The sequence below is a fragment of the Carassius gibelio genome, chromosome B5, assembly GCF_023724105.1.
Source record: "Carassius gibelio isolate Cgi1373 ecotype wild population from Czech Republic chromosome B5, carGib1.2-hapl.c, whole genome shotgun sequence".
NCBI lineage: Eukaryota > Metazoa > Chordata > Actinopteri > Cypriniformes > Cyprinidae > Carassius > Carassius gibelio.
In genome coordinates, this window is record NC_068400.1 from 24,518,018 (window position 1) to 24,545,386 (window position 27,369).

Here is a 27,369-nt window from a genome sequence, read left to right on the forward strand (position 1 = left end):
GATTCATAGGTTCACACATTTATTTATTTTTATTTACTAATGCAGTAAAAAAAATCCAAATGTCTGTACATACCAGGTGCATTTTTACATACCGTTTCCATTATTAGATTTTGTATATTTTACAGTTTGTTTTGCAGGTTTCACCTTACAGAGCATAAGAACAAATTATTTTGAAATCTTTTTAATATAAATTTTTCCATCAATTGTATATTTAGAAACATACTTCCAGTACTTAACGACTCTGTTTGAGTTTGGTTTTGTTTTTTTGTGTTTGTCTCCACCTGTCTCGGGTCCAGCGCCCGTGATTTTCCACCACCTCATGTAGCAGGTCTATAAAGGTGTACTCATTGCCCAGCAACAGGCTGTCATCTTTTGGAGAACCTCCCGGAGGGGGCGCTCTTGAGTCAGACCCTTCACACATCTGACCTTGCCGTGGTCTCTGTGCAGCTTTCCCTGCTCTCTTGGATGGCTTCTGCAATTCTGATGCAACCTGCTCACTTTGGTGAACTCTGTGTGCTTTTGTTTTTATGTTCTGTATTTCCTCAACGTCATCTTTGTTGTTTACTTCCTCTCGAAAAGCAGGCTTTGACTTGCTGCCACCAAATGATGGATTAAAAAAACTGAATTCAGAGCAGACTTCACTTTCATCAATTGGCGAGTTCTTGGAGGACAAGTCAGAAAAGATGTTCGACTCGAGACCTGACATCCAAGTTTCCCCATTTGAAATAATTCTGCCATCCTCCCTTGGTGACATATTAGAGAAGCATTCATTTGCATTGAAATGCAGGACTCTTTGATTGGATGACTCCAGACGTGCCCTGTAAGTGTCCTCATCAATAGTGACCCGGACATCTTCCATTGGTAATGGGATTTCAGGCAGAAACTCTATTGCAGTGAACTGTGGGGCAGTTGGGAAGATTGCAGGAGAAATGTTGGGTGGAAATGGTCTAATTTCATGCCTGCAACCAGATACAAATATTAGTTGCGGGAACACATTGAGGACTTGTTGATTTTGAGCCCACTGCTTCTTCCACTGGGCCGCAGTTGGAGGCCAGGTAAGTACACGCCGAATAGGTCTTGAAGGTCTAGATGTTCCTTTAGCAGTATTCTGATCAACCCCAGTGGTCTGTTTTTCTGGATCAGCACCGATCGTGAGGTATGGCAGGTTTTCATCAGGCTCCTCAGACTGGGACGTGACATGTTTTAGCTGGAGAACATCTTGACTGCTTCCTGCTCCATCCGCCAACTCGTTCAGGTGATCCAACACATTGTTCAACACTCTATGCTGATGAACGTCTTTATCTACGCTTGTTCCGGCTCGAACGCTCTCATCAGTATCTTCATCTCTAAGCTCCTCATGTGATTCCAGAGCGTCAGTGGTTTTACTAACCTCAGTGGATCCCTCTTTCTCCTCATCTGCTATGCACTTTCCATCCTCCAACTTCTCCACCTCCTCAGTATTAACACACACATTGTCTTTAGTTTTTTCTGAGATCATCCATCCATCGTAATACTCATCATTCCTTACCCCAATTTCATCCGCTTCTGTCGGTTTAGAAAACATCTCCATCCTGCACAAGACCGGCCCAGCAGATCTCACACGTTTAATGGGTTCTCTGGTGTCATATGGCCCTGATGAATAAATATGGTAAATCTGAGATATCTTCTCATCTCCAGCCACCATCTGGTTTGCCGTCAATAACACTTCTGTTGTGGAAATATGCTTTTTATTAGCGATTTCAGATTTCACTTTTCTGTTTTCTTCTCCATTGCTTTTTGCAGTTGATTCACTGGTTCGAATCATTTCAGATTTCTCTGAAGCAGGTTTTACAGTCTGTAGATGTCTCCTCTCTCGTTTCCTGTGATACAATGCTGAAAGGACACAGATGACAAGAACCAGAGCACACAGTACCACTGGTTACATAATAAAAGGTTAGTCATACACAACGGAAGCTACCGGACATGAAAGTTACCCAGCTGAGGGCTGAATTAATGCCATGAATCAGTTCCACCTACCAATAAAAATGATTAAAGTTGAGTGACCAATTATAAGAGGTTTGGTTATTAATACAGTGGCAGGGTTCCCTGTGCCAGCACCTCCAGTGGTCAGGTTCATAGTGGCAAGACTGGTAGTGGTAGGGCTCATGGATGTGAGGGTTTTACACTCTGGTACCTGCCATACTGGTACACCTTCCAAATCAGGAGGGCTATTGCAGAACACCAGCATCTCATTCTCCAGAAGAGAGGCATTCTGCAGACCTGCAAGCATTTATCAGAGTATCAAAAATGAATATTTCAACAGCATTAGATAAGTACAAGATGGAAATGAATGCATACCTCTCAGGTATTTGGCAAAGTCATTCACAGAGCAGGAGCAGTCCCAGGGATTTCCATCCAAGCTGATCTTTGTGCCATTAAGTGGAAGAAACACATCCGTACTCAAATGTGTCAGTTTGTTGTTGGACAGGTCTAAGTGCCTCAGTTTACTGAGACCAAGAAAACTGCTTGGGGTTATAGTGTGAACCTGGTTCTGAGACAAATCTAAGTTGAGCAGGTTTGACAGCCCATCAAAAGAACTATGATCCAGTGTAGAGATTTTATTATTTGAGAGTCTGAGTGTCTCAAGTGTAACCTTATGGCTGAACCAGTTTGAGGAGACTTGGGAGAGATGATTACTGTGCAAATTGAGTGTTTTGAGGTTTTGAAACCTATCAAAGGTCTGCGGTCCTATTGCTGTGATACCTTGGCTTGCCAAAGTCAGACTGTTCACAGAGGTCAAACTGGTGCTGTTAAACATAGACAAGCTGATTTCTCCTAAACCACTCACAAAGATAATCACAGAGGTCAAACCAGCAGGATAATCTATAGAGAAAAGAGGAAAAGTTCATCTAAAATAACTTCTCAACACATCATTCAAAATCTTTATGACTTTCCTCTATAGAACATAGAAGGAAATGTTGGGCAGAATGTTCAAGCTACACTTTTCCAAACAATGAAAGTCAATGGTGACCAGGGATCAGGTAAGATTTCCAGTGAAAAAACATTTCAATCAGTTTTGCTTTTGTTGAAAAAAATTTTTTTTAATGCTGTCAAACGATTAATCGCATCCAAAATAAAATGTTTTGTTAACATATGTTAGTGTGCTGTGTATATTTATGTATATATAAATACACACGCATATATTTCAGGAAAATGTTTATATATTACATATAAACTGTATGAATATAGACATAAGTTTCTAATATATTTTCTAAATATATACTGTACAGGTATGTGTATTTATATACAGTATACACAGCACACAATTTTATTTTGGATGCGATTAATCGTGTTCATTGACAGCAATAGTTTTTTGTCCTTTCAGTAGCTTAACATCCACTGATCACCATTCACTTTCACCAATTGTAGAAGTGCAGCAATAACATTCTTCAAAACATATTTTATTAAGCCATAGGAGTTGGAACGACATGAAAGTATACCGTGACAACTATCTTTTGAGAGATCTATCTCATCTCAAATGCAATTATCCAAACATATCTGACCAACTTCTCTAGCAGTTAACATGCACATACTTTTTGTGACCATCCTACTGTACCTTCTGGTATCTCTTTGCAAACAAAGTCCGTATCGGTGTATATACAGGGCTGAAACCATGCCTCATGTATATACTGGAACACCACAAAAATAAAAAGAGCTAGGCAGAAAAAAAAAGAAACATTCGTCACAATTACTTGATTTTGAAGCCAACATCAAATCAGAGTGCAATAATACTCACCGCGCATCCTGACAAACATCAAGTAACTAAGTCTTCTTGTCTAATGACCATCCATCCACCGAATGCCTGACCTGTTGAGCCCCCCGCTGAGGATAAACCACCAGTTACCAGGATACAAATGTGTCTTCAGGGGACTGTCAAGGATACAGTGCTTGTCGATGAGGCTATGGTGTTCCAGTTGACAGAATTTGGATTTAATTTTGGAAGTAATTAGACTGCCATCATTTCTTGCAATCACCCAACAACAGTAAAGCTATGAATACAAAAGTTTATCAACTGCCGACATGAAAAGTTCACGTAGAGTCAATTTTGCACAATACTTGGTACTAATATTCATTACTATGAGGTAAGCTCACGTACAACGCAAAAGGTGTTATAAAATAAAGTGGAAGATGACAATGTCAATAATTAAAAGGGGAAAAAAAATAATGAGAATGAATTTGACTTGAAATATTTATTAATTCTCAGTCTTATTTAAAATAAATAAAAATATGGTAAAAGAAGCAAAACGATCAAGAATGAATAGTAGTGTTTAAAACAAACAAACAAAGAAAACAGGTGATCAACATCAATACAATCTTTTAGTTGAGATATAAAAACACACAGGCAAAACTGCAATTTAAAATTAAACAATGCAACGATGTAAAGACAAGTCGAACACCTATTATTTGGAAACAGTAGTTTAAGAATCATTAAGGGGCTGTCAGTGTGCTCTTTTCGGTGTTAATAGTGTTTGAGAGATGTTTCTCGGTGTATAACAGAGTACCTTCACCTTCCACAACTACCTTTAGGAGAAAAAATGGTTTAGTAAGCCCTTTGAAATCTACCCCACTATACACCTTCATGAGCAAACAAATAAAGTGCATGTGCAACACTCAATTGATCTCGACACCAAACACGAGGCTTTTATGAGTGTTCTCCAACATCTAAACACAAAGATGTCGGCAGTGTTGACACTTCTTTCACTGAGGAATGTTTTCAACCTTGGTAAATAATTAGACAGCGACGGCAAGGGAAGTAACCGATTACGAATATATTAAATACTGTCATTCAAATCGTTTACAGCGACACTCTTCATAACAGAGCATGCTGCTCTTTTGCACGAGAAAAGCTCCAGTGCCAACATCAACATGATTACATTGCATGATAATATTACTTAAACATGATCATAAGTGCACCATAGTACAGACTGTCCAGTGGAGAGGCCGCTACAGAGTAGAACAGAAGAGAAGAGAACTGCATTTGACACGTATCAAGGTCTGTTTGATTCCCTATTGAAAGGACCACAGAGTTTCCAAAAAACAAGCTATAGCCGAGCTGATTTTTTTTAAAGCACTGAATAAACAGACATAGAACCACAATGCATGAAGGCCAAAAGTATGCAGACCTGGGATTTCCCCAGTGACAACAAAGGAGCAGCATGTTTTGGAGGCAAAAACGTTTTGTTGAGGGCCCAGTCAGCTATTTTTTACATGAATTTGAGTTCTGGCAGTCCTTAGAGCCAGCAGACATGTTTTGAAGACGCTAGGAGGAAAACGTGTATCCCTCACAAAAAAAAGTGGAAAACGAATCAAAAACAATCATGGGGGAAGTGCTTCGTTTAAACGAGCTAATCAGTGCCAAACTAATAAATACTTCAAGTAACAAAAAAATGTATCATGTAAAAAGACCACAGGATTGTGAGTAAAGGACTACTTCAACCCAGAACACATTCAAATGAAGTGCATGTTCGTTCATGCCTGTTTGTTTGTCCAGCGAGCCTCTTCCATCCAAACTCTGATGGAAGCAGTTAAGTAATAACGGGAATCGTTGCAAAAGCGCAATCGAACTTCACTTTCCGCTTTTTTTTGGCCCTGCAGGTCTTTTGGCTTGCCACAGGTGGTTATGGATAGTCAGCGCATCTACACTAACAGACACAGTCTTGGCAGGGATTACAGTGAACTGCTTGCGGTCCGAGCTGTACTTGTAGAGTTTGTCAATCATCTTCTTAGTGATGCTCTTGGGCCCTGTGCCGGTGAGCTTGAGGATCTCCTCTGTGTCGGGGAAGTAGGAGTAAAGAGCTCTGAACTGACAGCCACTGTCCCGGAAAAGAATCATCAAGTGGTTGGATTCGCACTTCTCCAGCTCCTACCGGTCAAATAATAATAAAAAAGTAACTAAAGGTAACAAAACTGATTGGTTACATCACCGCATGCTATATACCTGCCATGAAACTGCAAACTGGTTACACACCTCAAGAATGGAGTTCTTCTGCGGTTCGTTGACTTTTCCCGCTAAGCAGCAATGAGCGATGGCGTTGTGGATTATAGGCTTGTTGGACTTTGAACTTGGCTCTTTGAAAAGCTTGGGTCCTACAGTGACAACAACAAAAACATCAATACACAATAAACATATGAAGCATATATGGTCATGGATTTATTTTCTCCTTATCTTTGATTCATTCTATATTTTACCACATATACACTACCGTTTGGTAGTTTTTTTTTTCTTATGTTTTCGAAATAAGCCTCTTATCCTCACCAAGGCTGGATTTATTTGATAAAAAAAAAAAAGATTAATATTGCGAAATATTTTCTATTTGAAAATATTTTAAAATGTCATTTATTCTTGTAATGATTTCTGTGATATAGAAATCATTTTAATATGCTGATTTGTTGCTCAAAAGGCAGGAATTTGGACCAATGGGATTTCACCGTGGGCGGGACTATCAAGTGTGACAAATAGAAAACAACTTACTGATAATACATTGTTTTTCTCTGCTCTCATGGCTGGTTACGGCAACAACATTTTATCCCCTTAGATTTTTCACTTGCCAATTTTTTGTTTCACCTGGTTTGGTCATGATATGCCTCTCAGAGCACTATACATCTCTCGCTGATGCACACTAGAGCTTCTAAGTCTCCATGATTAAAAGTTAAACTACCTCATCCATCACTCTGACACCCAACAAATGACACAAACCTTTCTATTCTCCTCCTAAACATGGTTCAAAGACCCTGAGGTGAACAATAACAAGATAAAGTTGATCAATGTCAAGTGTAACCATGCCATACTGAGGCATTACCCAAATAATTTACATAAACCCAAGTATGTTTGCACTGATCTTTGAATACATAGCTGGAAAAGGTAGTTCTAATTTCAAACTAATTTTAGCTTTCGAGCCAAGCAATGCCTGTATTTATTCTACAAACATAAGCAATAGAACAAAAAAAGATGTATTTTCCCTGTAAAATGCATTAGTCAACATTTTTAGCTAATCAAATATATATACCCACTGATAAATACCCAAACAAAAAACAGATGTGCACTCATATACTCAACTACACAGACAAACATTGCCTGATGCATAGTCAAGATCAGCATGCTGCTGTTTTTAACAAAGGAGGTTTTCCTGGTGTAGCGAAATCTAAAACAGTGTAAATTATTTAGTACTCCAGACCACCATGTGGTACCCAGACACAAATATAAACCACTTGCATCCTACAGAATGGAAAGTGAAAACTCACCAGTGTATTCCGCCATGGACGTTGATGTAATGGAAGACGCAGTGGAACCGTTGTCCCAGTCTCTCTCTGTAGTTCGACTGGAATTGCGACTGAGGCCTGGAAATGAATCTACTGACTCTCCTCTGTTAATGGAAAGAACGAACAGCAACATTAAAGTGCTTTGGAGGTCACAGTCTGAATACAGTTGATTGATTCTAAAACGAATTAATGAAATCCAAGCACGCGTCTGCACACAGCCTGCAGCACATGGGAAGGACTTACCGATGAGATCCCGCCCCTCCCGAGTTGACACTGTCTGGTTCAGTGGTGGCCACAGAGGCCAGCGATAGGCTAGAGCCAGACTGTGCACTGATGAGATTCTCATCTGGTGAGGAACATGGTTTCATTATTTTAGTTTAAGTGTCATCAAACATGTCTGCTGTTGGCTCAGTAACAATGCAACAGCAGAAGGCACAGTTTAATACTTACTGGTAGCAGGACATTTGTGAAGTGTATCAACTGATGGTTCTTCTTTTAGCGCAGACTTCAGCCTTTGTTTTTTGGGCTTGGGCTTGGGCTTGGGCTGAGGCTGCTCTTGCTCCTCACACATCTCCTGCTGTTTTCTTCTAAGGTATTCCTGTTTTATTAACTCTCTCCTGGCTTTCTCCTCCTCTTTTCGGAGTCTTTCTTCTTCAGCTTTCCTCCTTGGAATTGGAAAAGAAAAGAGGCTTTAAACATACAAACTTCATGAAAAAGTTACAAAGCATCTCTTTGTCATAGTTACATTCATCACAGATGACACTTCAAAAGTAGTCAATACCTGGCTTCATCTCTTTTCAGCTCACTTTCAACCTCAAGCTGTTGCTTGCGGAGCCGAGCCTCCTCTGCCTTCCTCTGTTGTTTTAGCAGAAATGCTGCTCGCTTTTTGGCCAATTCATCCTCTGCTTTTTGCTCATCCTGCAGACATAAAACAACAAAATCAGTAGGAAAGTAAAACTAGAGAAACTTGTGCCTAAGTGGTTGTTTGTAGTTGCTAGTGTGTTACTTAGTGGGGTTTCTTGGCCACAAAGTGAGTGGGAAAGTTTACAAGTCATAGTTAAATTAATATTTTGACTTTTTTATTTTCTATTTTAATATATATTTACCTTGAAAAAGAAGCCCATGCCAGACTTCTTTTCCCCATCGCTCCCATCAGTGGTTACGTCCAATACATTGGCACCTTCTTCATCTGGATTGTCAGCCAAATCAGACAAGTCTACCTCGATAAGATTGACTTTTCCTCTAGAAATATCTTCTGAGGAGACATTAAACATTTCTGGCTCATCATCAAATGTAGCTTCAGCATCATGTAAGGTAGTGGACATAGATTCTTGGAAAGTGACACCAAGGGCCACAGAACTTGGTTCCCTTGAGACCGTCCTCAAGTTAGCTTCATCATTAAGGTGGAATGTAGTGCTTTTTGAGTTCCCTTTGTCTTTGTTGAAAGAGTCTGATCTTGTGGAGTTCTGCACAAAGTCCTCTGGCTCTGGTTTGGGGGTCCTGCCCCCATGAATGGACTTGGCAGAGGGGCTGTCAGTAGGTGTAGGAGTGGAGCTCTTTTGCCCTTTGCCATGCTCCCTAGCTAGCAACAGCTCTGAAGGTTTGGTTCGAGGCCGTGCTGAACTTAGTTTGGGTGGTTTTCGTACCACAGGGCTGCCACTTGGTTCAACAAAATGTATTGAAGCTCTGACTCTGGGTTCAGATGCATTACTTTGGTCACTGCTAGGTGGTGGAGCAGCATCTGTTGGAGACTGAATATTCTGCTTCATGAGCATTTCCTGCTGGAGTGAAAGTTGCACCATCTGCTGCTGAATGTTTCCTATAGCCTCGTTCAACAATTCAATGGAGCGGTTGCATTCATTAAGATCCATCTCTTCGTCCATTTCTAAGGCACTAGGAGACACAGTACCCCCACCTGCCCACTCGAGAGATGCCTTCTCTGACTCTTCAGCCTCTTTTGGCCCATCTCTCAGAGCACCAACAGAGGTGTCGTCTTTCGAGGATTTCTCTTTTTCTTGATTGAGTTTTTGGCCATCTTTCAAGTAGTACTCAGACTTCGTAGGCTGAGGGAGAGTATCACTCTTCCCTTTCTTTACTATGTGCAGGAAGGCTGCTTTCCCAAGCTTAAGCCTTTGTCTTGCTGTCAAGACCTCCATCTTCTTCTTTTGGGATTCAATTGCACGTCGCTTTTCTTCAAGTTGCATGTGTAGTTGAACAATTTCGGAGGCCAGCATGTTGGCACTGTCCTTGTTCTGTGGTGTGGGACTCTGGTCTCTTTTCATCCTCCAGGAGGTTAGAGGAAGGGGGCAACTCTCCGAGCCATCTGGTGTGGTCCGCTGTGAGCTGCTTGTGCTGGAGCGGATATCTTGATTGCTACCAAACTTCTGCATCTTTCGTTCAGCAAAACTGGTCATGCGCACACTCCCGCTAGCTACACTGCTGACCTGGGACTGACCAGGGCTCGAGCACCTACTCCCACCATCCTTATCCTCATGTTCCTTTACATTCATATCTTCCTGCAACTTTGCTGACTCTTCGTGCTCCTCATAGAACAGTTTCTTGTCTGGATGGAGCTCTTTAGTGAGCTCTGCATCCTGTTCCTCAATGGTCTCCACAGTCTCTATATCAGACCCTGGATAGATGTCCCATGCTTGGACAGTCCTCTTATCTTCAGGCACTGAAGAATGAAGGTAAAACCCAGGTGACCGCACAGCAGAAGATGGCTCAACACTACTTGTTGCCAATGGTCTGAAAGCTTGCGTCTGCCCAGGGGCTGGAGGCACAAATTCCCTGGATTTAGGCTCAATAGTGGTCTCAAACTCAGAGCTAGTATTGGGGGTAAAGGTCCGGTTGAGGGTGGATGGAGGTCTCCGTCTGGAAGATGAAACAGCACCTTCTGCTCCTGCTACTTTCCGGTCTAATGCTCGCTGCCTTTCCTCTCCCGACTCTTCTTCCTTATTTAGGCATACTGACTTCTCTTTGGCTGGCCGGAGAATTGCAGGCATCAGAGGTTCCAGGAAGAAACTGGCTGTTCGGGAATCTGAGGATGCGTCCTCCTGTCTTCCCCAAATGCCGGTTTTAGCACCAGGGGTAGCACTCTGTCGCTCCGCATCCTCAGAGTCTAACAGGGTGGTCTCATTCTTGGATGAATCTGGCCTGAAAATAGTTACAAGCTCATCCTCCTCATCCATGTTAACGTTGCCCAGCAGACCATGGCCATTGATCCGCCTAACGTTGCTCTGACCCGGATGACTCTGGTGCTTGGGTGTTACAGTGGAGGCCAGGCTGTCCTCACTGATAGAGCAAGTCAAACTAACGCTGTCGCCCGAGGCCAAATCTGCATCACTGTCCATAGCGGAGTGGAGAACATACCGATTCAGCTGAGACAGTGGCCTGATTATAATAACAGTAAGAGAATCATGACCAAACAAAATATAGATTTGATGTAATATCTTAAAAGATACATTAAGTACTCATATTTATTAACAGTATTGGTACCTCTGCCGTTTATCTGACCAAGCCACTGATCCTCTGGAGTGACTTTCTTGCGTAAAAGAATTTGAACGATTTCTAAAGGCTGGTAAAAAAAAAAAAAAAGCACAAAAATTGGATTAGCAGACTCTATTACACTCAAGTCACTCACATTATAAACTGTAAAAAGGAACATGCTTACATGATAAAGTTATAAAACAGAATTTTAAATGTACTGCACAATTGATGCTTTCATTCAAATTACCATAATGCAGAAGTGCCTGAACTGTCAAAGATGTTTGTTTTGGGTATAAAATAATATTTATCTGTAAGACAAATATTTTTCATCCTTAAACATTCTGGTTAGGTGTTTGTTCTATACCACTAATCCCAATTAATAGGATTCTATTCTGTTACAGATTCTATACAAACTTTGTTGATGTTTTGTTAACTTCACATTTTTGTGAAAATTTAAGTTTACAATAATAAGATAACAAAAATAAATTACCAAAGGTGCTAAAAATATTCTAAGATTTCTATTTCGGAGACTCTACATTTCTGGGTATCCCTTCCATGTGAGCATGAAAATTAATATTTTCATATGAATGGCATTAGAAACTTAATGCCATACCCGTGCTTAGAGCTGCACAATTAATCAAATTTCTAATTGCGATTACAATTACGGATGCCACAATTACGTATTCATTGATAGCGGCAATTAATATTTCTAAGTCCACTTATGTTATTCTGCACACTTAAGATGTTTTTTTTTCTTTTCTACATGTTATCTTATGTGTATTTATATTGTTTTAGTTTTCGTATAACATTATAATACCATTCATACTTTTTTGATAATTTAAAGAAGAAACCAATCCGATGTATAGTTGATATTTGAGGCTTAATACTATAGAAAAGCACTTAAGGTTTTTCAGTTAAGAGTGTTTTCAGCTTGTTTATTTTCATATAAAAATTAGAGCCTGACCGATATGTGGTTGTTTTTTTTTTGGTGCCGATGAGATATTAAAGAAAATAAAATAAAAATAAAATCAGCCGATATTCTTTGTTTATATTATAGTACAGTACCAGGCAAAGGTTTGGACACTTTTACATTCGTGTGTCCAAACATTTAACTGATACTATATATAGAATACAGTATATACATAAACAGAATATATATACACAAACATTTTTTGCAATGATCACTCAATATGTGGTGATCAAAGACTTATAATAATGTGACAGAGATATGTAATTGAGGCAGAGCATTTAACAAACTTTACTGTCCAAAATTAGTCTGACATCAGTGAACTGAAATGCAAAGTTTAAGTTTATTTAACTTTAATTCAATTAAATTCAATTCCATTCAACTTTATTCCATTGAAGTTTATTTCACTTCTTCACAGTCTTCACACACAGAAAAAACTTACTAGAGAAGTGTGACATAATATAGTGGAGAACGGGGAACAAAGTAATGTGAGGTTAGTTTAAACATTTATTTTACCATAGTAAAAATTGAAATCTAGCTTAAGGAAACTTTTCATCTCAGTTTTCATTATTTATTTAAAATGAGACAAATCTGCTATTATTTTAAATTTCCAATCTATTATTTATTATTTGTAACACTGTGTTACAATGTGCTATAATATTATTTTAATCTCCAACCAGTTATTTAATATTTGTAACACTGCATTACAATGTGCTATAATATGACATTAGAAATGTAATTTACACCATTTACTATTTATTTACTATTGATTATTTCACCGTATTCATTGTCAAACTCCAAAATCAGATCATCTTTAATTCATAAAAATGCCATTATTTTAATTTGCCATTAATAAGACAATGCTTGAATGTTTCCTGAACAAAAAACCTCCTTACTGAAGGGAAAGTGTTGACTGGTGACACCATCTCACAAACATGTCGGCGGATCTCCACCAAATTCGGGGGATCCTTTCAGTTTGAGGAGCCCCCTCGAACGCCTGCATTGGTAGCCCCCTGGGATCACTAGATCGGTCGGCACCAGACCTTAAATTTAACCACCCATAACACTCCCAAACCACGGGGGCTATCGATGGTGGTCTCATTCGAAAGAGGGCCTCTAGTCGTACACTCTATATGCGTTCGAGAGGGTGCCTCGAGCTGAAGGGATCCCCGAAATTTGGTGCGGATTCGCTGTGACGTTACGGAGATATGGCCTTTCAAAATTTCAGTGGTTTTTCAATAGACTTATGTTTTAAAGCATTTCATCCAGGTCGCCAGTTGCAAACAATGGCGCCATTACAATGGCGTAATTACACCATTTCAAGAATTTTATCTGCATTATATATTCTGTAAAATAAATTAATTAATTCACATCGGCGGCATATTCACAGACACTGAAATATCAGTGACAGGGTCATATCAGCCGATAATATTGGCAAAACAATATATCGGTCGGGCTCTAATAAAAATACGGCATGCAGTTGCATAAAAAAATGGTATAAACATAATTCAGTGTAAATTGTGATAATTGTAATTAAATCGCAATTACAATTTCAAGGGAATAATCGACAATTATGATTTTTGTCATAATCGTGCATCCCTACCCGTGCTTTCCTCTCCTGGCTGAGCTTTCTTCTGTCTTTGTCTCAGTGGAAGTAGTGGGTGGGAGGGGCTAAAGCTGGAACTCCCTTTATTACTGAAACAGCAAGCAGAGGGCACAGTTGGCAAACCACCAGTACAAAAAATTTGTATGAATGGTCTCCAGGCCTATCCAGCGAAAATCTAATCGGAACTGACACTACGCATTTTCCATGTGGATGGAGAAATATAGACAAGCAGCACTGCTCTGCTTACGCCTTATGAGTTTTTTTAAAAGCACTAGCATAATATTAAAATGCCTTTTAATTCCAAGTAATTATTTTTTAATGCCAGTGTCAATTAATATCCACAATAAAGTTAAAGTTCTTTTGAGTAAGGCAGGGCAGTGTAGTTCTGTCTCAGCATGTCAGAAAGACACAGGCACAACATGACAAAGCAAAGACATGATGGGACATTATGATTCAGGCGTGAATCATAATAACACAAGCAAAGTTCCCTGTAATGTGCATTTGGGAATGGCTGTGCACTTGTGAATTGCAAAACAATTTCAAGCATATGGAAGCCCACACTATTTTTATCCATGTATTGCTGACATCATGACTAGGAATGTGCAAAACGACCAAAACAAGTGCAAAATTTGATGCGATCGGTGTGCTTTAAAAAGAAAGCAGCTACAGATAAACCTTTGTCATTTTGTTAAAAATTGCTTTCATTTTTTGATAGAAAAATAATGTCTCCAGGTGCCTAAAAAATTAAATAACTATCATTAACTCCTCTGTATTGAATGTTTTCTCAAGTGAATTGTTTAAAACAAAAACCTTCAGTGAATAATATGAATAATATATATTTTTCTACTCTGGTGGCCCAACAGTTTGCCCAGGAGAAAAAAGGTTTGGCTGAGCAAGATTACAAATTAGAGGGAATATTAATTATAAGACAGTTTATTTGAAAAAAAAAAAAAACTTTCACATTGACAAAGATCACCGACATTTACACCCAAAGCATCACATGGAAAAGACAAAACCATGAAGCACTTACAGAGGCTCAGATTCTTCAGGGTGCAGGAAGTACCTGTTACAAACATCCGGGCTGTTCTGAACAGGAAGTGCTGGATCAGCCACACCAGGAGACACCAGGAAGCTCCGTTTGGTGGCATTGGAGATGGGCACAGTAGGCCTGGCACTCTTAGGCTGAGTCATTGGTCTTGCTATAATAAAAAAATATATTATTAACTCAAATTAGCAGAACAACAGGCACAATATGAGGATTTTGGTTGAATCTTCATGCAAACTTTGTTTTCAATTTTGTATTTTAGACCCAATAAAACTTTTAAAGGCAAAATGAACACATTAAAGCCCATTCACTCAACAGTATAACAAATTTACTGCCAAAAAAAAACAAAAGAAAAAACAACAACTTCACCATCTTTAAATTCCTGAACATCTCTCGGTTGGACAAATTCAGGCTTGACGATCTCAAACCACCAGAAGAGCTCTGCTATAAATACCATGACATTGTGCTGCAGAAGAAAATGAACAGTGAGAGAATTAAGAACAGACCCATGCGGAAACGAAACATCCTGTTAATGACAAGACACATTATACATGACTGAATAACTTACCTTGAGAACAGGAGGTGCGTACAACATGTCCTCTAGAGTCAAATAAAAGCTTTTGTTAAGGTACTCATTGGCGAACTCTTTCAGCAGCTGGATATTATAAAGGCTGTCTGCTATTGAGGTCACCTCTTTCAAGCAGATATCTGCAGATAACAGAAAACACAAAGTTAGCAAATAATCTTTCCTGAGGCTTATAGCCTCTGACATTCATGAACGTTAAATCAAGGGCTGAATCCAAATGAGGTCAATATTTGCTTAGGAGTTGAAATATCAGAGAAGAACATTTCACAGAATATTTACTTGGCTCAAGAGGCAATGCGCAGTGAAGCACCAAGTGAATAAAACTACAATCAGAAATATAAGAAAGCAAACCAACTAAACCATAACCTAGTGTATTATATATGGTATGCACATTTCTAAGACTTCTAAATTCTCAACATGATCAGTGTTGTGGAACTCTGACATTTTTACATATTTTTATAAAGTAAACCCGAGTATAACTTTTACAGTGTTCGTAATATTTCAAGATGACAACGACAGAGCTTTGATCATTAAAAACTAAGCAATATCCAAATATCTTCTTACAAAGAAATAATATTGGTAAATGCATATTTTTGCTCAGTTTGAGCCTCTTTTGTGAAAAAAAAGTTTTTATTCCCCTTCCTCAAGTTTGAACTATATATTCTCCTACATCATACTATGTGAGCCATAACTGCCTGATGTATCAAATATTATATTCAAATAAATATATACATATTAAAAAAAGATTTTGTTAAATATAATTTGTCTAAAGGTTCAATAAAATGTTCCATTTCAAACTAATTAAATAATTATTTTTATGGTTTATTGTAGGTTTAAAAGGATTAAAATGAAGTAAAGCGTCCAGCTTAAAAGGGGAAGTGTGTTAAAATACTTTCTCCTTTCCCAGCTAAAATGTGAAGCATACAACTGTAAGCAAACCATTTGTATGATTTTCCAAAGAATGTAAGCACTGTGGCGCCTTAAAAACATGTTTTGTTTGTTTGAGCTGCCTGGCATGGCAACAACCGTCTGAAGCAATGACGTAACACTGGGGTGGGGTGAAGGAGACTGACTGTAGGAGTGTTTGGGAAACCCGATTAGGTTTGGTGCTAGAGATTACACACATGGCTTTCTTTAGACTCGCTAACTAGCATAGTATCCCTAAGTGTTATTTCACTCTACCATCAAGCTTCATCAGGTCTGGGCAGTAGTAATGGACCACGGTTAGCAGTGCAGCACCGTCACACACATCCCGGATCAGGTCCTCCAGCAGGGGGAAGTAGGGCAGCTGTCTACCTGAGGCATGATCCCGGCGATACCGTACCTGCAGGTGACATGAGAGGAAGCCAAACGATCAAAAACAGGCTGTATTTAACAGTGACCTTTGGTATATGGCACTGACATTGTGTAGGCAAGAGGGAGTTTTACAAGAGAAAGAGATTTTATCATTGAGGCTTTGTATTTGTAAGAATATTTGCTGATCTAAATAAACTGGAAAGGATTACAACACAGGCGAATTAGACTAAGACAACTAAAAGGAATAGTTCACCCAAAAAACTAAATTAGCCCTATATAATAATCCTCATATTGTTCCAAAGAAGTCAAAAAGAGATGTTCAGCAGAATGTCCTAGCAGCTCATTTTTTTTAAATAAAGAAAGAGAATAGGGACCGGAGCTGTCAAGCCAATACAACTTATGCACCAAAACAAAATGAGTTATTTGCTAAAATCATCTGCTCTAATGTAGCTCTAAAAAGTCCAGGTCCAGTCCTTATTCACTTTTGTTGTGCAGTCAAGAGCAGCTTGAAAATTCTTTACCACTACTCCCTGTGTTCCATAGAAAAAGCTAAATTATGAGTTTGGAACAAAATCATGGGGATTAAAAGATACAATGTTTATGTTTGGGTGAACTGCTGCTTTTAGCAACAACACAGAGAACAGTGATTAGCCACAACACAAATAACTCACGAGATCAGTGCAAGAAACACTGATACGCTGTTAAAACATAAAAGGACTACAATTTTACATTCTTATGAATATATGCAACATTGCTGCATAATAAACCTGCATAAACAAAAACAAAACAAAAAATAAAGAAAAACAGGAAACTAAAAACATACAATTTGCAAAAGTAGTGGTTGACTGATATGGATTTATTGATGGCCAATTTTGATATTTTAAAGCAGAGTAGCCAATGGCCAATTTAAAGCCAATGAATAGCTCATTTAAAGACAGTAAATAACAGATGCATAATTTCTGCAATGAAATGTAAATTACGGTTGCTGCATGATTAAAAAAAATATAATATGCATGTTTTTTTGTTTGTTTGTTTTTTTAGTAGAGTGTAAGTTGCATTTTATTAAATTCAGAAATACCTAGCAAATAAAGGGAAACATTGTAAATATTATAAACATAGCTTGGCTATATGCGGTTTTATTTCAGTTTACTTCAGTTTGTATGACTAGACAAAACAATGGCGGCAGACTAATGTAAACAGTGAATGGGTGCTCCTATGTATCTGTGCTTATGCCCTGCCAAAATAAAAGTCCCATTTTCAATTCTTTATCAGCCAGAGGGGGGAAAAGGTATCTAGCAATGTCAATAATCTTATAAAAAAAAAAAAAAAAAAAAAAAAGCCAAATATTGGCCTATATATACACCAGTCGACCACTACACAAAAGCCCTCTACACATTGCCTATGAAAGCCATAATCATAATCTTGTGAATGTACTCAAATAACAGTCACCAAGTCTAGGTTTCAGACAGACACAGTGAAAGTTAGAAAGCAGATCCAAAGGTACAGAAGCAACAGAATGGAGACAGAGGATCTCTGTGCCATTTGTGAAACCCCAACAGGCTCCAGCATGCAATGGGCCAGTACAAACATATGATCAGGCTGAAGGACCATATGTCAGAGAGACGGACAGAACAAGGAAGAGACTAATGAAGATGGAAATAACTGCAAGAAATTAGAAGATGAAAGCTGAAGACTCAAACACACACAGACGCTCACACACACACACACATGTACGCACACAGCGGCATGTGTTAGCTCATAACTGCGTGTGCTCAAAGGTTGAAAGGCAGATCATTTTGTGCGATTACAGCGTTAGCCACTGAACAGAAGTGTCTCCCAGTGTGCACTGATTAGATAAAAGCGTGGCCTGAGTGGTGATGGCGTACGTTGCGACTGACATGTACTACTCGTGCAGTGGAGAGGAAGCACTCACAGCCAACTTACAGGTACTAGTTTCCAATACCATTTTGAGGGAGACTATCCCAGTAGCGAGGGAGGAGGTTAAAGTGAAAGAGATGGGAAGAGGAGCAGAGAGGATGTAAGGTCAGGGAAGAAAAGAGCAGACAGGTGTGACCCTGCTATGAAGTTAGAGGAGAAACAGAAGGAGTGATGCCACGGAAGATAATCACATTAGGACATTAGTACCATCTATTCAAGTGTGGGTCAAGCTAAATCATTACACACCTGTTTATACCTGGTATTAACTGTTGCATTTGATCCCATCAAGTGGTCGGCCAATTCTGTGTTTTTTCACTTAAAAATCAAAGACAAGGACTGCACAATTTTCCAAAGGTAAAAATATCAAATTGTGTGTTTTTTTTTTTTTTTTTTTTGTAAATAAAATAAAAATGAAGTTTTCTGTAAATGCCCAAATAGAGCTTTTTTCCTCCAGTGCAGTTTGAATTATGTTTTCAAGACAGATACAACCCCATTTACAGGATACAGATGTGAAAAACCAGGTCTAAACAGCACGCGAGAATCAGAGTTTTACAATGCATGTGTGAAACTCTGTTGCTGGGAAGTCTGGTACCTTCTGATGACTTGGAGATTCCAGCAAATGCTGCTTTGATTTGTGTTCCTTCTCTGTGATCTCCCTCATTTTCAGGTTCACCTGCAACACAAAGCAGCGATTATGATACATATAAAGAATTAATAATGAAAATCTGGTTTATACAGCTTTCTTTTGAATGCGCTGGCAGCAAGAATAGACATGCTCTGGCCAAGCACTGAAAGTCCCCTACAGGACTAGACAAATGCAAGTAAGCTATTAGTACATCATGTTATTCAAACATAACCTTGACAAATGTACAGTTCAAAAGACACACACCTTGTTGATCCAGAAGATCATAGCATCTTCTAGGTCAAAGGGGAGCTCCTTAGAGGCACTGAATGTGGAGAAACGCTTCACGCAGGTCACAACTTTCTCAATGCTGATCATCTCCACGGTGTAGGCCATCATCAAAGCATCAATCATGGGGATGTGGGAACTCTGTGCCACAACAGAGAAAGAAATGTCACACTGCTCTATTACATGCACCATAATGAACAGCAACAAAAACACAAGTTTACATTTTAAAGAAGCAACTTTCACAAATAAATTTTATGAAATTGTGATATTTGTGAAACTAAACGTTATATCACAACAAGCAGCATATGTTGTAATTTTATTTTACTTTTTTAATAAATACTACAAATAAATGAAACATTATTATTATTATTACCACCAATTATAACATTGAGGGATATGCTAACAAATTTCATGACTCAATCTGAATTTGATTCAGTTTGATGCCATATCGATTATTTTGGATATATGATTGAAAAGCCTTCTGACTGTCTCCTTGCAAAAAGTGTTTCCCCTGTTTGGCTTTAAACTAGTTTAAATCAGCAAGTCATTTTTGTTCATCACTGAATTCAAGCACTTCACACTGGATCTCACAGCGCTGTTTAGAGCTCGTGTGACTGCTCTAGTGAGCTTGCGCTACGCAGCAGTTTGAACTTTGATCCAAGTTGATAAATAGGTTGTGTGCCGCAATTCAAATGAGCTGCACTGTTTCGTTATGCTTTTCGTTACACAGACATTAATCAAACTCTTCATTTAGTTTTATCGAGGAAAATGATATTGTGATAATTATCATTATCGAATTATCGCCCAGCCCTAGGTACAGTACATAGTAAACTTTCACATAAAAAAACTAAAGTTCTCAACTAATGTTAAAATAAACAGAGTCTGTTGGTACTACAGCAGTATTATATTGAAGGTTAAAATTACCTGATTTCTATAAAAACAACATTTCCCACGGCTTTAAATACCAGTTACAGTTCGAAATAAACATGAATGAACATTCAAAGTAAGGGTGCATTGATCCGATACTCGGGATCGGTATCGGCTCCGATCCTGGCATTTTCTGCGGATCGTGTATCGGTCAGACGAGACCGATCCAAATCCGATCCTGGGTATACTATTCTGTGTTCTTATTGAATTCCACGAAAGGCACAAAAACATTGTAAAGCCCCAAAACTTTTTTTTTTGCACTATATTTCAAGTGTCCTGAAGATGTTCCATAGTTTAATGTGAGGTACAGAACAATATTTAAGTCATTAAATTCAGTTACATAAACTCTTCTCTCCGCTGTGGCTGTCTGTCATCCTCCATTCAACAATCAAACTGTGTGTTGCGTTCAGTTACTACAGTCAAAACCATGAAACTCTCTTTAAGAGTGCATAGTGACTGAGGTTTAAAACTTTTCAAAGAAAAGGCTCATTAAATTAACGCACAGATGTAATACACTACGTATCAATATCTCTTCCCTTTGTACTAGTGATGTCCAGTTCGCAAACTAATCATTTGATTTGACCGGTTCTTCTCAGTGAACTAGTTGAACTAGTTCACCAAATCAGAATGAATCGTTTGAATCGGTTCTAATCTTCAGTAAGCATTAATCCACAAATTACTTAAATTATTCACTTTTTTAACGTGGCTGACACTCCCTCTGAGTCAAAATTAACCAATATCCCGGAGTAATTCATTTACTCTAACAGTACACTGAATGAACTCCTGAACCGAGCAGCTGGTTTGTTGTACTCATAGACTGTGTGGTTTTACTAACTGTTCTATGTGGACTCAGAGGACTGCGCAGTCTGCACACTGTGACTCAGTGTTGTTTCAAGCTCATCATTCTGCACACGGAATGCGCATAAGCGCTCTGAATTGGTATTATAATACTTTTCTGCGCAATCAAAGATTATTAATAGTCTTTCTTGTTCTGTCCTATCTATTATATTTTGCTGCCTTTATTACTGTGCTATATATTTAAAAGAAAATTTTTATATTTCTATATAAATGTATATACTTGTTTTTACATGAATGTTTTTTTACAACAATACAAAGAGCAATGTGTAACATTTTACCATATTTGAAACTTATTCACTTTTATTTGTAAATACAATATTTCATTAGATTTTATACAATTATTGTGCACCCATGATTTTTCTAGAACCAAGAGTATTGTTTGCTGCTGAATAATTCACTAAACTAGTTTATAATTTTATTACAATATATTATTATATTATAATTATTATTCTTTTAAGTTGTTATTTTTCATTAAAATGAAATTGTCTATTTGTAGTAGATTCTGTTTAACACACAAAAGAGTGATGATCAGGTGAACACAGAGAAGTATAGAAATTGTACATTGATTTAAAAAAAAAACCCTGCTAGTATCGGATTGGATCGGTATCGGCAGATACTAAGAATTTTCGGTATCGGATCAGTTCAGAAAAAAATGGTATCGTTGCATCCCTAATTCAAAGGCTGTGCTGTACAACTTCCTGCATTCCATTTCCTGTCTCATGTAATCACTCAATCAGTAATCCTTTTTTCTAGCAGACTAGCCCGTTTATGGTCATCTTTTTTCCTTTTCTTTTTCCCCCTGAAGTAAATGTGATGTTACGAGAAATATTTACCATACCTGCCTACATCTACATATGTATTTGCATACCTCTGCGCACCCTGTTCACGTAGAAAGGATAAGTCACCAGCACGTTCAAGCATGCCGTGCAGACGGAGCAAGAATGGTAGATAAGCATCAACAACCTGATCTTCCTTCCTGGTATTGTAGCACTTTTTAAGTTTTTTTTACCGGTGAATGACACATGATGTATCCCAGCGGTTAATAAATTCCAGTCCCCTGGTCTCTCAGCATATATGCATTCAGGGGGCATGGCTTTGGACGGCTATTGCAGGGAGGCTGGGACCTTCGCTTTTGGTGTTATGAGACTAAAATTAGCATTTTCCAAGATTTCCTACTGCACTTTTAAAGTTGAGAAATATATACCCCCCAATGATAACTATATGAAAACTATAAAAACACTATTGTTTTTATCAAGGCACTGACAAAAAGGTACTTTATAAGCTAATAAAATAAACCTTATACTCAGATAGTCTTCATGCTTCAAGGAGCTGCTTTTCCTTACCAAGAAAGGTAAAAATGTGCAAACAACTCTATGGGAAAAAATTCCATCCTATTTCACCCCCAAAGAAGGTCATACTGCTCTTAATAACACAACACTGAGCTCAGTGAATCTGCCAAAACGAAGCACAGTCAAGATGAAGTAACATAATATTTCACATTTGTCATGAAATGCAAAACACTTTATGTAACTTTCCTCATGCTGGCTACAATCACAATCCTGACCACTACCTCATGATTTAAATCAATTACAAAGAACACCAAGCATTTCAACATCGAGTCCCAGTCTGAGTCTTTGAACTGTTATTTACATAGCCAATCCTAAAACCAGTCGACCAGTGACTTGTTCATACGGGCTCACAGTACATTTCAGCACAATCTCAGCAGATTGATCCCTGACTCAGGGCAACAGTGTCAGCAAACTTTCACAGAGTTTTTCTCAGATATGCATGCAAGACGTCTGACAAGCATAAACCAAAAGGCTGGAACGTGAAGAGCTTTGGACTCAGATAAACATAGGACTAAAGCAGAAAAAGCACATCATCACACTTCTACCATTTCTGAAGTATGTGTACGGTACATGCATGAAATAAACAATGACCAACTACATTTGCCAATATGTGGATCACCCACCCACCTATTCTACTGCAATTTAATATATGGGAGGCATATCCGGTTCGGGAAAGTTTTATTCAAAGAGAGTGAACTGCAATTAGGCAGGTCATCTAGTATACATAAGTTTGAAATGTTTATCACTGCATAATGCGTTCTGTCTCACACTATTTTAAAATAGAAGGCAATTACACTACACTGTAAACGATTTCTGTTGTTTTCACAGTATTATTGCTGTATTATCAGAGAAGGCTTACTGTAGAAACAGTTTACAGTGAGTTGCTGTCAATTTTATAACTTTTGCAGTATTATTGCTGTATTTCCAGCTTTGTCTTACTGTAGAAACTATTTACAGGACAGTTGCTGTCAATTTATGCTATTCTTTGAAAAAAACAATAGAATGGGAAAATAATTACAGTAATCCTTATATTACTGTTAAATTGATGACAGTAATAATCCAATTTACAAGGAATTTTATTTATTAATTATATATTTATTTATAAAGAATTTTATAATACATCGTTTCATATGGTAACCCATATATTGGGTTATATTATATATTTGGCATATAGTTAAAAAAAGTTGAATGATTTATGTGGGTGTTTTTTAATTGCGTATCATTATGGTTGCCAGATTTTGACACAAAACCCACCTAATCTCATAGGTTATAGCCAACAATTTTGTGGGTGGGAGGTAGTTGTAGAGATGTAGATGTCAAAAATATAGGCTAGGTAAATAGATAAAATAAATTCCCATGATATATTTTTTATATTATTATTTTGCTTTCTATTAAACACACTAATTACATTAAGAGCGGAATCGTACGTGATATACCTGGCAACCAATCATCTAAACCGTCAGCCTGCACTCATTTTCCAATTCATTTTCTGAGCCTTTGAGGATGAACAAGACCAACGAGAACCAGTCAGGTGAGATATACAATTTTATTCAATATCTTAAAGATGTGTATTTCAAAAAGTTTCACCCCAAAGGGAAGATATTCGTTTTAACGTTACCACTAAATAATCGGTGGTGAGTTTGATAGTAGTCTGTAACACAAACATTCTAACGTTAACCAAATATTAATTATCACAAGGTTTGCTGTTAATGTTAGTTAATAATTTCAAGTTTAGAACAAAGTAATCGAAATGTTCTTCTTTCTGAACATTTGTGTGTAACTTACACCGTGTGCGTGTGTCCTGTGGCGATCGAGGCCTTACGCGCCTAAACCTAAAGCTATGTTCGAAATCGACCTACTGTATTACACTAATGTTATGCACGACTTGAAGGGACAATCACAGTGTTTTCAGTCATATTATACATTTATTGCGTGAGTACAACCGATGTATTCATTTAAAGTGAATACACAGGCAGTGAAAGTCGGGCCGGTTTAATTCCCTCGTCTCGGTATAGTCCTTCTTCAGACCAGACGTTCCCATGATTTTGCTCACTCGTTTTCATTAACTTCAAGTGCATTAATATCTGAATACAGCCACTGCCAACGCACTGCGGATAATTTAGTTGTATATTTGATATTGTGTGATATTCACGATAATGGCTATTATAATCCCCGTATTCTTGTCACTTTGGGTGCTTCTCATTTCTTATTTGTGACAAATCAGGTTCTCCCTCGAAATCGGGTCTCTGTTAGGACACCAAGAGATCTCAAATTAATTGTAATAGGTACAAAAATAAATAATAATAATTTAATAGATTAGCCATTTTTTTACAAGTAATAAATTAAATGCACAGGTTGAATAATTAATACTAGCATTCAATTATTTGATTTACTTAAATTATATGTTAAGTTTTTTTTGTGCTATTTTTAAGTTGCATTTAAGTTGATAGCTTGTCATTTCTGGTCTTTGAAATTTGTTTTCTTTTCAAATTATTTAATTTGATTCTATATATTGGAATTGTTTTGTAACCTTTTTATGTTTTAACTGATCCATGTTTCTCTTTGTCTTACAGGTAAAAATCATTGGTGAAGTCACCAGATGTGGATGGTTAAGTACTGCATCTAAAGTTAAAATTGTTTGGAAATAAGATTAGAAATGCATTTATTTTGCAAAGTGTTTCAGTACTCTGTAAAGTCTATTCCAGAATTTGTCAGACTTGCTAAGGAACACAGGAATCATGCAAACTATAGATTATCTTGTGGATTTTTCCAGTGTCCATGTAACTTCAAAACTGCCGTTGGCCTTCGTACACATATGTATCGTAACCATGCAGTGATTACACCAAGTGCTGACAAATCACACAGTGGTGTTAATATGACATGCCAGGTTATGGAATGTTCTTTCACTTTCACATCTGGGGATGCATGGTGAAACGAATATCTCTGTGTAGGTCTATGCAGTGTTGAATATGTTTTTCATTTCTTTCAGCGTGTATGTTGTTCGACATTGCAGCGTGCTGATGAGTTAATAAAGAGGTAAGTCATTTTCAAGTCTGTTTATCACATTGATGTCGGTCAAGCTGTAGTGCAACCTAATTTTTGTGTTTTGCTCTCTATAGGCAGCAAAAACCTGGGATCTGCATTGGCCCTGTCAAGTCTGGAGAGTGTTTTTACCATTTAATGAATTAAATTGTAATAAAAGTTTTTAAATGGACTTCTGAGTGTTGTCATAATTTACGTGACATTTAATAATCAGTAATATAACTGTGTGAAATTTTTTTTGCATACAAGCCTTTATATTTCATTCTTTTTTAAGCATGTAACAGGTTGTAGTTAGTTATATGTTGTGTATAGATGAGTATATGTGAATATAAAAACTACCGTAATCAATTATACTGCATAGTAACTTTACAGTATTTTAAAATACAGTGCAAAAACATGAACTGTAATTAATTTTACAGTATAAATATACTGTAAGTTATTATACAGTATGTTGTGAACTACTGTAGTCAGGTTTACAGTATTATTACCGTGGAATAAAATACTGAAGCTTGCTGGCTATTTGTTGCCAGTAAGTTACTGTTGATTTTACGTGAAATTTTTTACAGCGTACCATTCAAAGGTTTGGTGTTGGTAAGATTATTTTTTTTATGCTTTTGAAAGACATCTTTTGTGCTTACCAAAAATACCATTTTCAGTATGAATAATATAAATTTAAAAATGTTATTTATTCCTGTGATGGCAAAGCTGAATTTTCAGTTTTAAACAAGTTATAATAAAAGTTGAAAACAGTTGTACTGCTTAGTATTTTTGAGGTAACAGTGATAAAAAAATTTCTCGATTCTTTGATTAGTCTTTTCTGTCACTTTTAATTTATCTTATGCATCCCTGATGAATTAAATTATTAATTTCTTTCCAAAAAAAAAAAAAAAAAAAAAACACCTGACAAACTTATGAATGTAAGTGTACAATGAAGTTAGTATTCCATTCCAAAACTTTGCCTATGTGTGCAGTTACACAACAGGATTTAGTGGTCAACCAAATTTAGTGGTCAGTGAAAATGACATGAAGCATTCACATCACGAGATGTAGCAGAAAATAAAGAGAATGCCATTAGACTTTAAAATAGTACGGACCCCCAAAGTCCAAATAAACACTTTACTTTACTTTACTTTATTGGTTTATAGTAATGTGGACAACCTCTTTTAATCAAAAGAGCAGCTTTAGCCTCTACGGCTAATTTCCAGCTGTAGTCCCCAGCCAGTTATTAATTGGCATACATCAATAAATACATTGCAATTAATACAAGGCTTAAGCAAGAGCTTAGACAAACAAACAAGGTGGTACAAAATTTAAACAGACAAGCAGGCACAAATTACAAAGACATAAAAGCAGGTCAAGCAATAAACTAGAGAAAATTGACACCAAAGATAATCATGCAAAGGCCACATTGAAGCACATATAAGACATAGCATTGAGACAGTCAGCAGAGATCAAGTGGCAGAAGCATGATCATGTCACATCTAGTGCGCACATCACATCTAGCATATTAATGTGTGCAGGTGTAATTGTCGGTTAGCCAATTTTTAAGGTGTGCAGTAAAAGTCGAATACATATGTATGTTTTTAATTGTAATGGGCAATGAGTTCCAGTTATGTATTGCAGTAAAAGAAAATGATAATTGACCAAATGCACTTTTTCTTAGTGGGATTACTAGGTCGCCACGTGTGGTGCTTCTGGTATTATGACTGCTGTTATTACGTTGGATTATGAATGAATTGAAAGGAGGCGGAGCGGTATTATGTAAAATTTTGTGAACCAGACAAATATTTTTGTATTTGATTACATTTTCCCAGCTCAGCAGTTTATAGTTTTTAAGGATTATACAATGGTGTAAACTGTTAGGCTTCTGGTCCAAGATTTTAAGAGTTTTTTTATAAATAGTTGCTAGTGGCTTAAGTGATGAGCTGTTAGTTTGTCCCCAGCTTGTCAGACAATATGTTAGATGTGACATAATCATTGCATCCATAAATAATTTAGCAGCATTAAAAGTAAGGGCACTTCTAATATATCTAAAATTAGCTAAACTAAACTTGACC

General features: G+C 37.5%; 2 protein-coding genes and 1 long non-coding RNA gene across 7 annotated transcripts in view; 1 reads left to right on the forward strand and 2 right to left on the reverse strand.

Moving 5' to 3' along the window:
* Positions 1 to 2: 2 nt before the first annotated feature.
* LOC127958370 (uncharacterized) lies at positions 3 to 3,986 on the reverse strand. The gene is made up of 5 exons (XM_052557224.1): positions 3,776 to 3,986; positions 3,596 to 3,694; positions 2,338 to 2,862; positions 2,017 to 2,259; positions 3 to 1,914 (listed from the first exon to the last, which is right to left on the reverse strand). The coding sequence occupies exons 1-5, from the start codon at positions 3,792 to 3,794 to the stop codon at positions 233 to 235; spliced, it is 2,568 nt and encodes an 855-aa protein (XP_052413184.1). The 5' UTR covers positions 3,795 to 3,986; the 3' UTR covers positions 3 to 232.
* Positions 3,987 to 4,658: 672 nt separating this feature from the next.
* camsap1b (calmodulin regulated spectrin-associated protein 1b) overlaps positions 4,659 to 27,369 on the reverse strand; it is a 33,541-nt gene continuing 10,830 nt past the window's right edge. For 2 of the 5 annotated variants that reach the window (XM_052557215.1, XM_052557212.1), the window contains exons 4-19: positions 19,116 to 19,277; positions 18,819 to 18,899; positions 18,233 to 18,265; positions 16,175 to 16,316; positions 14,975 to 15,114; positions 14,776 to 14,872; positions 14,392 to 14,560; positions 13,359 to 13,450; positions 10,798 to 10,876; positions 8,406 to 10,692; positions 8,081 to 8,217; positions 7,750 to 7,964; positions 7,543 to 7,645; positions 7,282 to 7,403; positions 6,008 to 6,126; positions 4,659 to 5,902 (exon numbers count right to left, since the gene is read on the reverse strand). In XM_052557215.1, the coding sequence (XP_052413175.1) occupies positions 5,606 to 5,902; positions 6,008 to 6,126; positions 7,282 to 7,403; positions 7,543 to 7,645; positions 7,750 to 7,964; positions 8,081 to 8,217; positions 8,406 to 10,692; positions 10,798 to 10,876; positions 13,359 to 13,450; positions 14,392 to 14,560; positions 14,776 to 14,872; positions 14,975 to 15,114; positions 16,175 to 16,316; positions 18,233 to 18,265; positions 18,819 to 18,899; positions 19,116 to 19,277 (4,275 nt within the window). In that variant the 3' untranslated portion in view covers positions 4,659 to 5,605. The remainder of the gene's footprint in view (positions 5,903 to 6,007; positions 6,127 to 7,281; positions 7,404 to 7,542; positions 7,646 to 7,749; positions 7,965 to 8,080; positions 8,218 to 8,405; positions 10,693 to 10,797; positions 10,877 to 13,358; positions 13,451 to 14,391; positions 14,561 to 14,775; positions 14,873 to 14,974; positions 15,115 to 16,174; positions 16,317 to 18,232; positions 18,266 to 18,818; positions 18,900 to 19,115; positions 19,278 to 27,369) is intronic. The other 3 variants (XM_052557216.1, XM_052557214.1, XM_052557213.1) reach the window with 2 other exon arrangements.
* On the forward strand, positions 25,194 to 25,484 carry LOC127958371 (uncharacterized). The gene is made up of 2 exons (XR_008154020.1): positions 25,194 to 25,306; positions 25,390 to 25,484. It is a non-coding gene; the product is annotated as an uncharacterized LOC127958371 (long non-coding RNA).

What these genes read in the sequence shown, in the direction of transcription:
- LOC127958370 (XM_052557224.1), bottom strand. An exon ending in TTGCAAAGAGATACCAGAAG is followed by an intron (nt 2,863 to 3,595) that starts GTACAGTAGGAT and finishes TTTTCTCTATAG; the next exon opens with ATTATCCTGCTGGTTTGACC. An exon ending in CTTTGCCAAATACCTGAGAG is followed by an intron (nt 2,260 to 2,337) that starts GTATGCATTCAT and finishes AAATGCTTGCAG; the next exon opens with GTCTGCAGAATGCCTCTCTT.